The sequence below is a fragment of the Hevea brasiliensis genome, chromosome 6 (assembly GCF_030052815.1).
Source record: "Hevea brasiliensis isolate MT/VB/25A 57/8 chromosome 6, ASM3005281v1, whole genome shotgun sequence".
Classification (NCBI taxonomy): Eukaryota; Viridiplantae; Streptophyta; class Magnoliopsida; order Malpighiales; family Euphorbiaceae; genus Hevea; species Hevea brasiliensis.
Genome location: NC_079498.1, coordinates 85647302 through 85664581, shown reverse-complemented (window position 1 = coordinate 85664581; position 17280 = coordinate 85647302). Strand labels below are relative to the sequence as shown.

The 17280-nt window shown below is 36.2% G+C and overlaps 2 protein-coding genes and 1 non-coding gene across 3 annotated transcripts; 1 reads left to right on the top strand and 2 right to left on the bottom strand.

Annotated features, from left to right (window-relative positions):
- Positions 1-2407: 2407 nt before the first annotated feature.
- LOC131180664 (classical arabinogalactan protein 9-like) lies at positions 2408-3253 on the bottom strand. The gene has a single exon (XM_058148016.1). It carries the CDS (start codon positions 3251-3253, stop codon positions 2408-2410), a length of 846 nt encoding a protein of 281 aa, XP_058003999.1.
- A 1501-nt stretch (positions 3254-4754) lies between these two features.
- On the bottom strand, positions 4755-5633 carry LOC131180663 (uncharacterized). The gene is made up of 3 exons (XM_058148015.1): positions 5389-5633; positions 5106-5301; positions 4755-5066 (listed from the first exon to the last, which is right to left on the bottom strand). The coding sequence occupies exons 1-3, from the start codon at positions 5631-5633 to the stop codon at positions 4755-4757; spliced, it is 753 nt and encodes a 250-aa protein (XP_058003998.1).
- Positions 5634-6497: 864 nt separating this feature from the next.
- On the top strand, positions 6498-6604 carry LOC131181038 (small nucleolar RNA R71). Its single transcript, XR_009149665.1, has one exon. It is a non-coding gene; the product is annotated as a small nucleolar RNA R71 (small nucleolar RNA).
- The last annotated feature ends 10676 nt before the right edge of the window (positions 6605-17280 follow it).

The following is a 17280-nucleotide window of genomic DNA, read 5'->3' as shown; positions in this document are numbered from 1 at the left end:
TGAATTACTTTACATACCATAATTGAATTTGCTAGCTTTTTTACTTTAGCCACTTCTCCCAACTAATTGTTATTATTATTATTATTATTTTATTTTTTTTTTTATGTGTATCTATCACTCAAAGAATTATTCTCATAGAGGGTAGGTAGGTGTTTGGGTTTATGGCTAGGTAGTAATGTGGGTTCCAAAGGAATAAGAGGGATAAATGTAGGCTCAAATTGGTTCCAAAGGGAAATTTTTAAGTGAGGTTGGCTAAGGCTAAAATATGGGTTTAAAATTCAAAGAATGCCTAGATCATTTCTTTTTCAGGTGTATGCTATGATTTCGCCTTGAAAGGTTTAGGAAGATTGTTCTAGGATTGGTGAGACATCAATTAGCTACTTCTCACCCTAGAGTTTTCTCTAAGCACTCAAAGTCAATGCAATAGATTGGGTGGCCCTTGGCTAAGAAGATATAAACTCAAGCAAGAATTTAATAACTTTGCACCTATCCAGGACTTTCAATCCATCAAACCCTTCTAAAAGTAAGCTTAATTGCTCTTTAAAGCAACTCTCAATCCTCTAAGGACAAGGTAAAAATTTGTTTTTATGATATGCATGATCCTAAAATGAATGCATAAATCAAATTAAAACTAAATGTAATCTATATGAAAACTATATGCAAATGTATGTATATGGGTATAGACATGTGTGTGGTATATGTATAAGTGTATGGATTATCTATATATGGATGAATGAAATGCAATAAATGAATAAAAGAAAATTTTAAAAAATTTGCAAAAATTTTTGCCTTCACCCCCAAACTCAAATGAAACATTGTCCTCAATGTCTAAAATGAATGCAAAGATGGGCAAAATTGTGTGAACTAATCAATTAATGAAATATATACAATTGGGGATTAAATCAATATAAGCTCAAGTATTTCAAAATTAGCTCAAAATGATATTAACAATGAAGCTTTAGAGAGAAAAATGTGAAAAGGTATCCCAAATGTATGAATTTACACTGCTTAAGATGTTGCTTAACCTGTTGCGTAGGGTAAAGCGAAAGCATAAGCATTGGCAACATACCATAGGCATAAATAGTAAAAGGGTAAGCTGTTACCTCCAAATGATGTGAAACAGATGCGGCTCAAAGAAAATTGTGCAACTCATCAATGTTAACAAAATTAGGATTGAAGAAAAGATAAAGTGCAAAAATAACGTGCAAGAAGATGAAAAAGTGTAAAGAAATAAAATGTAACAGTTAAATCAAAAATTAAACTAAGAAACATTCACAGAGTATTTATGTCCATATCAGAAGATAAAATGAAATAAAGTAAACTAAGGGAAAGAAGTGCAGAGATAATAATAAAAACTAAGTACCGAAATATTACAACCATGACCAAAGTTTGAAAATTAAAATAAACAGATTACAAAATAAACCTAAAACAGAAATTAAAACTGCTGCTACTGATCAAGTTCTGCTATCAAGCCTTTGTTGCTGCATCAGGGTCTGCTGCAGGTTCTGCAGTAGGTTCATTATGATCCGAAGCTTGTAAGCTTCAAGTTTTCTGTTAAGTCTTTCATTTCTTGAAACATGGCTTGGCCCCAATGATATAAATTGTTGTAGGATTGGGCCAGTGTGTTGTAAAGCTCCAGCATTTGAAGTTGATGTTGCTTCTGTTTCTTTTTAAGAGATAAAAATCTCTTTTTAGGTTTCTTTTCTAGCTTCTTCTTTTGGTTAACCTGCTCTTGACCCATGGCTTCAATTTTGATTTCTAAGTTTTTCAAGGAAGCAAGAATTTCTGTGGTATCAGGTGAGGGAGCAGATGGTTGGACAGTGAAATTTGTTATCCTGGATTCCAAGGATTTTAAGATGGATAACATGTCTCGAGAAGTGTGGAGTAGAGGTTGGTTGTGGTTACGCAGCTTGCAAAAGTGGTGGGGTTTTCGTAGCTGGGTGTCGTGGTGTCACTGTGAACAGAGCATATGTGTGGCCTATTTTCTCACAAACATCCATATGCAGAACATGGTCTGTCTATGTATGATTCCTGAACTGGCAGCAATTTATATAGACTAGCATCAAAGCTAAATGATTTTGCTATGGCAGTTATATACCCTCCAAAAACAATACTACCTTTAGTATGCTTGGTGACAATTTGGTGCCAATGAGTAGCTATGAAATGGGCTGTACTTACTTGTTTTCTCTCCTTCATGCACCACACTAGAAACAAATCCTCAAAGACCCACGACATCATATCGTGTCCCCTTCCTAAAACAAAGGTAAGTAATGAACCTATGGAGGTATTTCAATACATGGTCAACTATCCTAGAGGCTTTTGCAGTCCTCTGCTATAATAACCTCCAAATGGTGCAATATCTTTCCACTGAACAGGTCATAAACAGCTTTCTTGCCACTCAATGTTTTTATACCGAATCTCGAAAACCAAAAATGGCATTCAAAGCACCTATGTCTAACTCCCTATCAATTCCAGCACATCGAAAATATATCATATCTTTATGTTCAGGCACTGTTGGTTTGAAACTCAACTTTAGGGAACTCAAAAATTCGAGGGTTAGATCCTTGTACACTGGTTCCCTTATTTTAGCAAAATCAGTCCAGCTAACAACATCCAAATAGGCAAAGACAGAATCATAAATGCCTAATTCTTTCAAAATTTGCTCATCCATATACTTGTTCGCCAAAATAGTTTTAGAAAGCAATTTCTCATAGGCCCTTTTCATATCCATATCCCTAAAAGCCCAAGGTAATGGAGAAATTACCTCCTCTATAGTATCTGCAGATGACGCAGGTGCTGGAGAATGCAAGGGAGACTGGGTTACTGGTGTTTGGACCGCTGGTGCTGGGGTTTGCGAGGAAGACCTAGTCCGTTTGCTAACTGGTTCAGAGGACTGAGGTGGAGAGTTTAAGTCGAAAGGGATAGACGGTACTCGTTTCCTTTTTCCGACAGGGGTTTCTTTGAGTCTACCTGCGGCCCTTTTTGTTTTCCCTTTTGTTTTTGTTTGGGTAGGAACAGGGTCAGGCGTTGGTTCTGGGGAATGGGTGTCGGTAATTGGTGTTTCATTTGGCGGCTCGGATTGCGGCGAGAGGGGAGTCGGCGGAATGAGAGGTGGTATTTGGCTTGGGGGCGAGGGCGGTGACTGAGGTGGTGGTGATTGTGGTAATGGCTGCGTTTGTGGTGGTGGGGACTGAGGTAATGGCGGACTGGGGCTAGGGTTAGGGTTTATGGGTAATGAGGATGGAGTACCCATTTTAGATTTTGCAGAATGTCGAAGTCTACTGAGTTTGGGTTTGTGAGAGGACCACATTTTGGTTCTGACCATTTTAATGAAAAGGAGGAAACTTTTCGACTTCCTGTAAATTTGCCGGAAAAAATGGCGTGGGAAAGGAAGTCGACGAGGTTTATCGGGAGTGTTGGCGAGGTTTTTGGAAAATTGGCGGAAATGCTGGCCCTTTTAAAATGTGGGGTAGACATGTGGTATTTTGGGCCATGCTTAGGGTTAGGCATAAGGTTCAGCAGAAGTTGCTTAAGACTTTGCTTGACAAGCAATGTCATCAGCAAGTTTCGGCAGGTTTTGGGCAAAATTGTGGTTTTGCTTATCAAAATTAGTCCAAAAGTTATGGAATGCTATTGTAACCCTCAGCAATTACCAAATACACACAAACACCATAAAATTTAGGGATTTCAGTTCATCTCGCTCATAAACTTAGTAAGCATAGCACATGTTCATTTAACTTTTGCAATCACTGTTCATTTTAGGCACCAGTTGTGACTATCCTTTTTGCACATTTAAATGAAATGGTCTCCTTTCTAAACTTATACCAAAAGCATATTTTCAGCAGCATTTTAGACAAGTTCCAATCAACCAAGAATTGCAGAAAAAATGTAGAAATTGACCTTTTAGCAAGATGAACAAAGCATGAGCAAGAGCAAAAATCACAGATTGCGTAAATTAGCAAAGAATTCCAACAAAAGCATGTAAATTCCTATCAGACTACAAAATTATATATACACTAAAAGGTGAAACTTAACAAACATTATTTTTGCACTTCAATAAAGTCCTCATCAGTCCTAAATATCAAAATTGATCCTCATTCAAGTTGCATTTCACAGAATTTACACAAAACACAAAATCAAACATATGCTATCAAGTAGATTGCAATATCAGCAATTTAGCACAAGTTTAAAGGTGTTACTGTTCACAGGCACTGCATAAAGTGCAGAATGTTGCTTATACTTGCTTCCCTTTAATTCTTTGTTTTTGCAACAAGTGTAAACTTGCCCAATCTTTATGAATTATCTACAAAAGATAAACAAATGTCACTTTTGAGATTAATGAGGGTGAAAACTGAAAGTGAAATGAAATGGAAAATTAATGAACTATAAAAGGATACGCTTGGGTTGCCTCCCAAGAAGCGCTTGTTTAAGGTCTTAAGCTTGACCTTCTTTTCAAAGCTCATGGTGGTTGGAATTGGAAAATATTACCTCCCTTCACAACAAAATTGAAATGAATTTAGATTTCAACTTTTTCCCATTATGTGTGAAAATACCTGTTGCTTTGTTCAGAATCCCAACTATATCTTGAGGAATATTCTTACAAACTTTAGATGAATCTCCTCTTTTGAGTGATTTTGATGGAGGCTTGAGCTTAACTTTTGAAGCTTCATTGTTAATCAAACGAGATGGTGAAGCTGACTTTTTCTTTTGCACTTTATGCTGATTGCATTGCATTGGAATAGCTTGATTTTCCTCTAGTTTAGTAACCAGTTCCAAAGATCATGCTCTATAACATCTACCCTATAACAAGAATTCAACACAGCTGGTTCCTTGGAATTTTGGAATAAATTAAACTCTATTTCCTCCTCCCCCACTGTCAACTTCAATTTCCCATTCTTTACATCTATATTAGCTCCTGCAGTGGCTAAAAATGGCCTTCCAAGTATGATGGGCGTTCTTACATCCTCCTCCATCTCTAGTACAATAAAATCCACTGGAATGAAAAACTTTCCAACTTTTAATGGTACATTCTCTAAAATCTCAACTGATACTTTATAGACTGCTACCTAATGCAAAGAAATAGTTGTGGGCTTTAGATCTCTAACCTTTAACTTCTCACATATGGAAAGTGGCATCAAGCTAACACTAGCCCCCAAGTCACATAATGCTCTCTCAATACTTGTTTCTCCAATGTGACATGGTATGGAAAAACTTCCAGGATCTTTCAGCTTTGGTGGGAGCTTGTTCTGCAATAAAGCACTGCACTTCTCAGTAAGTGCAACAGTTTCATAATCTTCCAACCTTCTTTTATTTGATAAAATCTCCCTCAAAAACTTAGCATAAGAAGGCATTTGAGAAATGACATCGGTGAATGGAATGTTGATATACAACTTCTTCAAAACTTCAAGGAATTTCCCAAACTGCTTATCTAATTGTGCTTTATGAAACCTCTGAGGAAAGGGCAATGGTGGCTTGTATGGTGCAGGAGGCACATATTTCTCTTCTATTTTCTTTTTATCTTCTTTCTCTTCATTTGCTTCCTTACTAGCTTTAGCTTTAGTTGAAGTGGATTCACTCTCACACTCATCTTTCTTTTCTTTCAACTTTACTTCAATTTCGTGTTCTTCCCCCATTACCTTTCCACTTCTTAAAGTAACAGCATTGCATTGCTCTCTTGGATTCTCAGGTTGGCTAGGAAGCTTCCCAAAAGCTTTGCTATTTGAAGAGCTAGCTTGTTGAGCTATTTGATTCTCTAACATCTTGTTGTGTGTTGCCATTTGATCCACTTTAGATGCTAATTGAGAAATCATTTCTTGTTGACTTTGATGGCTCACAAGAAGAGTTTCAATCATAGATTCCAATCTAGCTGTCTTGTCTAGTTGTGCTTGTTGTGGTAGAGGTGGAGCAGGTACATTTTGAGGTTTAGAAATTCCAGGAGGAGGCCCTCTATTCTGCTGAAAATTCTGATTTTGTTGATATCCAGAAGGTTGCTGAAAATTCTGATTTTGCCCTTGTCTACCTCCCCAAGAGAAATTTGGGTGGTTTCTCCATGCTGGATCATAAGTTGCAGAAAATGGGTTACCACCTGGTCTTTGATTGTAGTTCCCCACATAATCCACTTGCTCACTTGAAAAATCTTGATTAAGTGCAGAAAAATCTGCTGCACAATTGACATTTGCAGCTCCAATTTCTAGTGTATTACCGTAACCTCCTATGAAGAATCTACTTTCATACTTAACTTGTCCATCTTCTTTGTCAAAGCATCAAACTTAGCATTAATCATATTCATGGCGTCAAGCTCAAACATACCAGCTGGTTTCTTGATCTCATTCCTCTCACAACTCCATTGGTAGTTGTTATAAGCAATTTTATCAAGAGCAGAAAAAGCTTCATCTTCAGATTTCTCCATAAGGTCACCTCCAGAAGATGCATCAATTGTACTCCTAATAGCTGGTGAAACTCCATTATAAAAGTGTTGAACAAGCATCCACTTAGGAATCCCATGATGTGGACATCTCCTTTGCAAATCCTTGTACCTCTCCCATGCTTCATACAAGCTCTCATCATCTTTAGGTTTAAAAGAAGTCAGCTCATTTCTCAGCTTAGCTGTCTTGCTTGGTGGAAAATATTGAGCCAAAATTGCTTGTGAAATTTCATCCCCTGTTGTGTTTGAACCATGTGTCAAAGAATGTAACCACTCTCTAGCTCGGTCCTTCAGAGAAAAAGGAAATAATCTGAGTCGAATTGCATCATCAGAAACTCCATTTATCTTCAACATATCACTGATCTCAAGAAAGTGTGCCAGATGCACATGTGGACTTTCACTTGGATTTCCTCCAAATTGTGCTTGTTGTACCATTTGACAAAGTGCAGGCTTCAATTCAAAATTATTAGCTTCTACCCTTGGTCTTGTGATACTTGGCATGAAATCTCCAATGTTAGGATAGGCATGATCCTTCACAGAGCGGTTGTTATTGTTGTTGTTGTTGTCAGCCATTTCTTCTTGTAATTGCTCTTGCTCTTGTGCTCTTTCTTGTTGTTGTTGAGCTTTAATTTCAGCTTTTCTCCTTTTAGATTCTGCTCTTAAAGCCTTTGCTGTCTTCTCTATTTCTGGGTCAAAGAATAAATTGATTTCTTCACTTTTTGTCCTTCTCATAAAATAAAACACCTGAAAAACAAAAATAAACAAATTCTCAAAGTAAAATGGTAAAAAGAAAATAAAATAAAATGCCCAAATTAACCAAACAAACAATCGTTTAATATCAAGCAAAAATCAAATCCCCGGCAACGGCGCCAAAAACTTGTTGGCGACTTATCCGCAAGTATACGGGTCGTCTCAAGTAATAAAGTGATGAATCAAGTATCGTTCCCACGAGGATTTGCTGTTTGATTACTAAATTATGAATGAAGCGATTATTTGGGCTAATGATTAATGAATAAATGGTAAATGTAAATAAGCAAGGTAAATTGATTAATCTAATTGAAATGGGTAAAGAGCAAACAAATAAATTCTAATTCTAGCTCGCAATTAAACTAAAATTAACAATGGGTAATTTAAACGAAAGTCTAATTATGGTAAAAGTGATTCCAGAGTTGGGGGTTTATGCATAAATTAATTGGGATTTGTCTTGGGCGTTCCAATTTTTAGGGAAAAATAGAGTTTGAAGGAAATTGATTCTAAATCCCTTTAATATCTTTTTCAAGCATATCAAAGTGTATTCTAAAATAACCAAACCTACTTTCGTATGTATTTGATTACTTTAAAACCCATTAAGTTTTGTAACCAATAATTAATTCCTCTTAAAGTCCTAGTTTATTTCTAAATCTAGGTAATTTTAAGTTACAATCCTTGATTAACTATCAATGACTTTCACCTTTCGGTCCTTCAATCAAAGATTAACACAATACCCAATGGGTACCAACATTAGGCAAGTAAATCAAGCACACAAGGAAGGAATCAAAACTCATATTCATGAAAAATAAGGAAATACCCAGTCCAAATCCACAAATTAATCTAAAACATATTTCCCAACTCTGAAATCTAAGGAAATTACTCACTCATTATGGTATTTACAAGAAATATAGATGGAAAAGTAAAGGAAAACATGATAAGAGGACTGAAATAGAAAAACCCAGGTGGAAGAACCAAAGCCTCTGGTTTCTGGAGCTTCAAAACTGGTGCAGCAGCTCCTTCCCCAGGGGAAATGGCGTCTCCTCTCCCTTTCTATTAAATTTTCTTTCCTTTTTGTTTTTCTCCCTCTTCCTCTTGTGGCAAAAATAAGGAAATGATGAATTTATATCGTCCCTAAAAGTTACCCTAAAAGTAAATAAAAGACAAGGAGTGGATAGGAAATGAGGTGTAAAATTATCCAAGTCAGCAGCACTTTCACGTTCTGGGCATTCTGCTTAGGGTTCGGCTTAACCCTAAGCGGCTTCTTAGCAAATTTAGCCTCTGGACGCACTGTCTGCTTAAGGTTAAGCAGACCTTCAGCAAATCTCGGCAGACTTATAGTAAAATGGACTTTTCTGCTCATGCTTGACTTGTGCTGCACCTTAAGCATTGCCGCTTTACCCTGAGCATGACCTTAAGCAAGGTCTCAAGCAAATTTCGGCTGGTTTGCTCTTTCAAGGCTTGATTTCTTCAACTTTCCTCTATGGTTAAAGGATTCCAAATTTCTTCAAATCACTTCCTAATGCACTCATTGATCCTTGATTTGCCACAAAATCCTATCAAAAACAACAAAATTACAAAAATCAAATATAAAGTATTTAAATTCAACAAATAGGCTAAAATAAAGCTAAAAACATAAAATATACTAAAATATAAGTGCAAAATGAATGCAAAACTACCCTAAAATGTCTATATGAAATGAGTGTAACAGTTAGGCTGTGTACTGATGCAAGATCGGAATGTCATTGCTTATGCATCACGCCAGCTGAAACTGCATGAGAGGAACTACACAACACATGATCTAGAGCTAGCAGCTATTGTTTTTGCTTTGAAGATCTGGAGACACTATTTGTATGGGGAGAAATGCTATATTTACACAGATCACAAGAGCTTGAAGTATTTGGGCACCCATAAGGAATTGAATTTGAGGCAGAGGAGATGGTTAGAACTCATTAAAGATTATGATTGCTTAATAGACTATCAGCCAGGGAAAGCAAATGTGGTGGCTGACGCCTTAAGTCGCAAGACTATGGCAAGTCTTAGAGCTTCTCCTTTGTCCATGGTATATGAATTGAAAGCACAGCATGCTAGTTTAGAGATTGATGATGAGGGATAGACAGTAGTTGCATGGCATGTACAACCAATGTTGATTGATCATATCAGAATGGCTGCTCAAAGTGATAAAAAATATCAGAAGCTACTGAAAGAAGTCCAGCAGGGCAAGAAACCTGAATTTTCTATGAGTGATGATGGTTTATTACTACATCAGGGCAGAATGTGCGTTCCTAGTGATGTGGAATTGAGACAAATCATTATGAAGGAAGCACATGAGTCTCCATTTGCTATGCACCCTGGTTGAACTAAAATGTACAAAGGGCTGAAAGAGCATTACTGGTGGATGGGTATGAAGAGAGATATAGCTGAATTCATTTCCAAATGCCTAACTTGTCAGCAAGTAAAGGCAGAACATCAAGTTCCAACTTGTTTCTTACATCCTTTGTCGATTGCAGTGGAAATGGGAGCGAATAACTATGGATTTTGTTACAGGACTTCCAAGGACACGAGTAGTCATGATGCGGTATGGGTTATAGTTGTGAGATTGACCAAGTCGCTCACTTTTTGCGATTCGGATGGACTATAGCACGGAAAGATTGGCGGATTGTACATATCAGAGATTGTAAAACTGCATCGAGTGCCATTATCAATTGTCTCTGACAGAGATCCTAGGTTCACGTCTAGATTAGGGTAGTCTTGAGAGCCCTAGGAACTAGATTGAACTTCAAGACCTGACATTCCACCCACAGACAGATGGCGATGCGAAGGGTTATTCAGATATTGGAGGATATGCTACGGGCTTGTGTGATTGAATTTGAAGGTAGTTGGGGTACACACTTGCCTTTGATTGAGTTTGCATATAACAACAGCTATCAATCAAGCAATGGAATACCTCCATATGAAGCTTTGTATGGCAGAAAGTGCAGAACTCCCTTATGTTGGGATGAAGTAGGTGAAAGGAAGATGATTGGGCCAGAAATTGTTCAGTAGACAGAGGAAAAGATCAGATTGATCAGAGATAGACTCAAGGCTGCATCAGACCGTCAGAAGTCCTATGTTGATCTGAAGAGAAGAGATATTGAATATGCAGTGGGTGATAAGGTATTCCTCAAAGTTTCTCCTTGGAAGAGGATTGTGAGATTTGGCAGAAAGGGGAAACTGAGTCCTCGTTTCCTCGGACCATATAAGGTTCTGGAAAGAGTGGGTCCTTTGGCATATCGATTGGCATTACCTCCAGAGCTAGCAAGGTTACACAGTGTCTTCCATGTGTCCATGTTAAGGACGTACAGATCTGACCCATCTCATGTACTATCGGTTGAAGAGATTGAGGTAAATCCAGACCTCTCATATGAGGAAGAACCCATAAAAATTCTAGCTTATGAGGTGAAGCAGCTGAGGAATAAACAGATACACCTGGTTAAAGTGCTGCGGAACCATCATTCAGGCCAGGAAGCTACTTGGGAACGTGAAGAGGATATGAGGAGACAACACCCATAGCTGTTCAGAGTCTCATGCGAGTAAAATTTGAGCGAAATTTATTTAAGGGGGGGAGAATTGTAACACCCCTATGTTCGGTAGTGCGTACTACTGTTCCGGTGACCAGTGTTATTCGGACAGCTAAGATGCCTATAACTACACTTCGATATGAGTGAGGAGACATAAAATAATGAAATACAAGAAAAGAAAATACAAGAAAAACAAAGGAAAAATAATAGCAAAGAAATATAATCAAGTTAAGCGAGCCGAGAACCCTAGCGATGGGTGACCCCACCGGGAAGTCACGGCGTGGACTGTTGACTAGCCCTGGACTGCGGGGAACCCTGGAAAATATTTTAGGACTCAAATAAATATTTATTAAAGTATAAATATCATTAGAAATATCAAAGAAAAATTAAATAATTAGTACAAAGAAAAGTGAGAAATCGAAAAACGGACAAAACCCGGTGTTACCGAAAAATCTGGAATGCAACCCGAACAGGGGCATTATGGTCATTTGACATCCCGAATTGTCTTTTGACCTAAATTTCCATTAAAAATACATGGTATTACATTTGGAAAATATAATGAAAGATTAAATTTGGGGTACCTAATATAAATAGCCAAAAGTGGAGTGTAAATGGAGTAATTAACACATTTAACATATAATATTAATTAAATAAAGTTAGTGGAGAGTTAGTGGGAATTATCTACACCTAAGTGGACCACTAACTCACCCTTTGGACAGAAGATTGAAGTTCATCTCCAAGCTCCCAATTTCAGCCGAAAATGGTGAAAAGAAGATCCACCATTGTTGTCCACTTGAAAGCTTCATGCATGCTTGATTTAAGCTTCATTCTTGGCACCTTTCTTCACTAAAAGTAACCACCACACCTTGGGAAGCATTTAGGGAGTGAGAAAGGTAAGTTTTGATGAGTTTTTAAGAAGCTTCAAAAATAGGTAAGTTTGTGTTTTTGAATATTGCTTTGTTAAAGTTTGTAAGGATATTATGGGTGTTTGATTTATGGAGAAATTTTTTGAGTTTTGATGTTGAATGGGAATGTGTACTTTTGGCAGCCATGGAAGCACCTTGAAGGCAGTTTAATTGTTCTTGTAAATGGTGAATTAAATGATTGATTAAATGTATATGGTGTATGAAATTGTTTGGGTAATGTATACTTAGTATATGTAAATGTAAAATGAGATTTAAAGCTTGGAAAGTAATGGGATGTAAGTGTACCATTGTGGTAGTTTGCTAACTCTTGAGGAATGCTGGAATTCATGCTTGGTTTATGGAATAATGATGTTAAAATGTGTTGGTTGTTATGGCAGTTTGAGTGCATGTATGATGGTGTGAAGTTGGATATGTAAATGAGCATGAATTGGTGATTGAATTGTTGTAAATTGAGTTGGACAAATTCTGCACTTGTTGGTGCACATTGAATGTAATTGTAAGCTACCAAAATGACCTATAATATGTTTTAAATTATGTTTAGATTGTGGTACAACCAGAATTAGTTTGAATGTTAAGTTTGGTGAGTGTTAAAAGTGATGTTTGATATGTATGCAAGAATTGCAATAAGGCAGTTTGAGTTTTAGGCCTAGAACTTTAAGTGTGTGGCTCCAGTTGGTATGAGACCAATTGGAGGTGAAACTAGACACAAAATGTGCCAACTTTCATGAAGGAAGCTTGAAAAAATTCTACTTGCAAGGTAGCTTGAAAAATGACCAAATCCGGATTAAGTGCAAATAAGGCTTGAAAATTTACCATTTGGGCAGCAGTTAGTTTTTAGGCCATAACTCACTCAAAACAGGTCCAATTGACCTGAAATTTTGACCATGAATAGTTAAGACCCATATCTACAAGTCTTATGAAGACACCAAAGCCCAGAAATGATCATAAGAAAGTCAAACAGCTTGCACAAGTTCGGATCCAAAAACTGGCCGAACCTAAAATGACCTAAAGTGACCTAAAATGACCAATTTTGGTGCAATTTGACCAGCAATAGTAAAATGACCATAACTCGGTCTACATAACTCAAAATGACCTGAAATTTTGCCCCGCGTTCCATAAGACATAGATCTACAAGTTTGTAGTTTTGACCAAAACTCGAAAACCGAGGGAACTAGGTCGTTCGGCTAGGTCAAACTAGTATCCCGGAATCCAGCAAATTGTAAGAAAATGTAGTATACACGGAAATGAACTTGGTAACATGTACCAACCCTAAAATACTATCAAATGTGACATATTAATAACATTAAAACCTAATTTACCTAGAATGCACCAAGGGTCAATATATTAGGTTGATTAAGCAAATAATAACATTCAGTGAATTACTTATCAAACATTATCGTTAGAGACAGTTTAATTTAGTACTGAAACACTTCAAATTGTGTTTCTCAGTTAGCAAAGACTCAGGAAAAGGGAAGGAAATACTAAGTCAAGACCAGGAGACAGTTATCAGAGGTTTGTGCACAACAGCTATTTCTTTTGAATTATTTTCAATTGAAATAAATTATGACTATTTGTATATTGTTGTTTTGAATTGTGAAACTGTGAAAAATTGTTTGAATGATATTTGATGGATATTTATTGCTTGAAAAGCATTGGAAATGATTTGAAACCATAGCTATCATGTATATTGATTGTATTCCTTGCTAGTTTGTCTAGTGGGACGAATTGAATTCCCTCTCTGGCTGAAGTGTTGAGGTGTGTGCCTGTTGAGGACGAATTGGATGAGTACTCATATTTTTGCTAGCTAGCTATGTTATTCCTCATTAGTCATCGACTTTTGGGATGAATTGAACTTTGGAACATGATTAAGCTGTGTGTGATTTATTGATATGTATTATGAAATTGTGAAATGGAGTTAAATTCTTATTAACATTCACTGTCTTTTGAATTTAATCATGATTTGATTTATTGAAATTATTGTGATATTGAGAAATGGAATTTAAATTCTTGTTGACATTTACTGTCTTGAATTTAACTATGGTTTTAAGTATCCACTATTTATATAATTTGTGAATTGTGATTTAAAGTTGTATTTGGTTAATGTTGTGCACCACTGAGACATTGCCTCGTGATAGCTTTTATTCTTTATCGCTTGAGTAGACAGACGGACAGGGCAGCAGACTAGGCTGCTAGTACATCCAGCGAGAGATTATCGGGTATAATGAGTATATCACATTTTGCATTTTGTACTGTAATGTATGACCACTGTATGTACATAGTGTTCTTGGTTTTGAGCAGTTGTAAATTAAAATTGCACATTGAAGTTGTAAAGTAAATTATGAGTTATTTTGACTTGTAAAAATTGTATTATATTTCTTGTATCTCAGTATTTGAAAAATCACTGTGGATTTGAGTTGAGAAATATGTTGGAATTGAGATTTGGAAATATATTGAAGTGTTTTTTATAGGTTTTCTGAAGAACTGTTTTATCCAAAATACAGATGGCACTCTGCCAAAATTTTTACAGAAATTCTAAATAATTGAAATGAGTTAGCTGTTTCATTTCAGTTCACAAAGGTTTTTAACACCTGTAAATAGTGCTCACCACTGTAAAAGAAGTAAGAAAAGTTTTTTTTAAAATCCCTTGTAGTGTATTTAATAGTTTATCAGTAGACGGAGTTGATAATTCATTAGGTATACTACGGGATCATGTTATGCCTTACAAAGGGGTAGGGTGTGACAAAGCACATCTTAGTGGAGTTAAGAAACCCAGGGGAAAATTCAATCCTTTATTTTCTGCCAATCAATCTGATTCAAAGTTAGATAGGTGGAAATACATTTACAGATGGGATCATACGCATTTCTGACATGTCTACAATCTAACAGACACATGCGAAAAGGCCATATTTAGTTTTCATTAAAATCAATTTAACATCATAATAAATAAATTTTTATAACAATAACTTATATGTTAAAACCAAAAAATAGAGATTTATAGTTACAAGCCCTTATATAATTACCAAAACTCGTTTTTCAATATTTTGCCTGTAACACCCTTCACCCGTCTACAGAATAGCCGAGCAAGGCGTGCTACACGGCGTGCCAGAACACCTAGTCTGTGATTATTTCATTTGCTGAACTCAATTTGATTTTAAGAAGTCTTTTATGTAATATTCATATCATGCTGATACTATTTTTATACTTTGATAAAATCAATGTTTCAAGATTGGTAATAAAAATTTGGCAAGGTGTCGTCTGTATTTCGGACAAACTGTCCTTCCAAACCTGTTGAAAACAGTTTAATATGATAATTTCAATCTCAAATATTTCACAGTCTCTATTTCTCAGTAAGGTCAATAGACTTTTACAGTCATTAAATAGTTCCACAATATAGTCCATGATAAATATATCTAGAAAATCTCCATGTTATTTAATATGTACAAGATATTACAAATTTTAGAGCTTTCATAGTATTACAAAATACAAGGCCGAATTTCAAAAATACAACAGAAGTACAAAATACAAGATATCCTAAGTCCTACCATGTATGCAATGCAGTGCAGATGACTCTGAACTCCTGTGCAGATCTAATGTCTCACCCAGTCATAGGTCTGCTAGGCTCCCCAGCTGTGTCTCTAATATCTACGGGTTACAAAAGCAACGAGCAAAGCAATTTTGCTTAGTGGTGCCAATTATAAAGAAATATACACTAAAATAAAGTAAATAAAGTGTTTAAAATTTTTGGTAGTGCTATATGTCAGTAGACTGGATTTAGCTATTTGAATTTAATGGTACTTGAATTACTGCCCGTGTAGCCTATATACTGACCAGACTGGATATACGGATATACTAGCACTGGGTACCTAGTACCTTGGGCCATCACACCATCGATCACAAAGTATCTCTCGGTGTGCAAATAGCGTGGCTAAAAAGCCATATAGTCAATCTGGCAATAAGCTAAGAATAAATACACAATATGTATTGCCGTAGGCTATTAAAGTCACAGTGCGGCATAATAAGCCATAAAAACACAGTATGACATGAAGCCATTTACAGAACAGCTGTCAAAATCCTATTGGCATGCCAACCTATCCAAACTAGTCAACTAGGCAAACTATGGCACATTATAAATTAATTGTTTAATTCTTCAATTTTTTTAGAGTTTACTAGCTATTATGTAATTCATAAGTTAATGGATATGTTGACCTTTTTAGGTACTATGGATAAGTTGTTTCTAGCATCAACATGTCACATATTGTAATTCAATATGCTGCCAATTTAGTGCAAGTTACCATTTTTTACAAGTTGGCATTCATTGCCAAAGTGCTTCAAGCATCATTGTATGTAAATGTCAAATTCTCAAATTTTGGTGTGCTAGATTGGTCTAGCTTAAAGTCCTATTTCTCTTGGTTTTTAGTTTCTGGTCAAAGAAGAAAAATTGTAGCTCTATATCTTATTTCACGCGGGGAAAAATTTTAGGTCATTCTGAGTTGTATAGACCAAGATATGGTCAATTTACTAAAGCTGGACAGATTGCACCTATAATGTAAAATTTGGTCAATTTTAGGTCACTTTTAGTTCTGGCAGTTTTGGTATCCAAACTTGTGCAAGCCATTTGACGGCCATTTTTGGGCTTTGGTGTCTTCATAAGAATTGTAGATCTATGTCTAAAATAACCATGGTAAAAATTTTAGGTCAATTAGACCTGTTTTGAGTGAGTTATGGTTATCCCAAGGACTACTGTTCATATGGTCAAAAATCTGGGTTGCAAGGTTGCTATTCCGGATTTGGTCATTTTTAAGGTCAGTTTCTAGGCAGAATTTTGGCAACATTTCTACATGAAAGTTGGCCTATTTGGTGTCTAGTTTCACCCCCCATTGGCCTCATACCAATTGGGTTCACAATATTGCACTTATGACCTAATTTAGGTGTTGCCAACATACACAACCTGCATTTAAACATCACACTTCCAAATTTTAACAATCCTCCTCCTCCCAATACTTCAATATTCAATCAATGGCACTTCTATATTTATATTGTACAAAATTCCAGCAAGCATTCTGGGCAGAATACTCAAGTGCATAAAGCACACAATACACCATTAAACTTCAACATTTACATCCACCCAAATTCATTGTGCATCAACACTTATGTTACACATACATTTCCATTTTAACTACACATGCTGCCCACAATTTACCACCATTACATTTCATTAATAAACTACATATTCACACACACAAATTCATGATATTATAGGCTGCCAAACATGGTAGTTTGCCAAAGCATCAAAATCCCATTTCAAACTCTTAATTCAAGCATTAGCATGCACATACTTGGATATAAACTTACTACAACTTTCATTTGAATTAATCAACCATCATTTCCATTCATTAGAAGTAAAAATAACTCAAGCTCAACAAAGATTCATGGCTGCCAAAAATGGACAAGTCCATATCTCACTATTTCTTTCATTTGTCTTCACCAAACTACTCATCTCAACCTAAACACAACTTTTACTAAAGCTAGGGAGAAGATTTGGACACTTACCACTTTTGAAGCTTATCAAAACTTCACCAAATCTTGTTTTTCTTGTTGCCAATATCTTCCCCAAGGTAAGTAG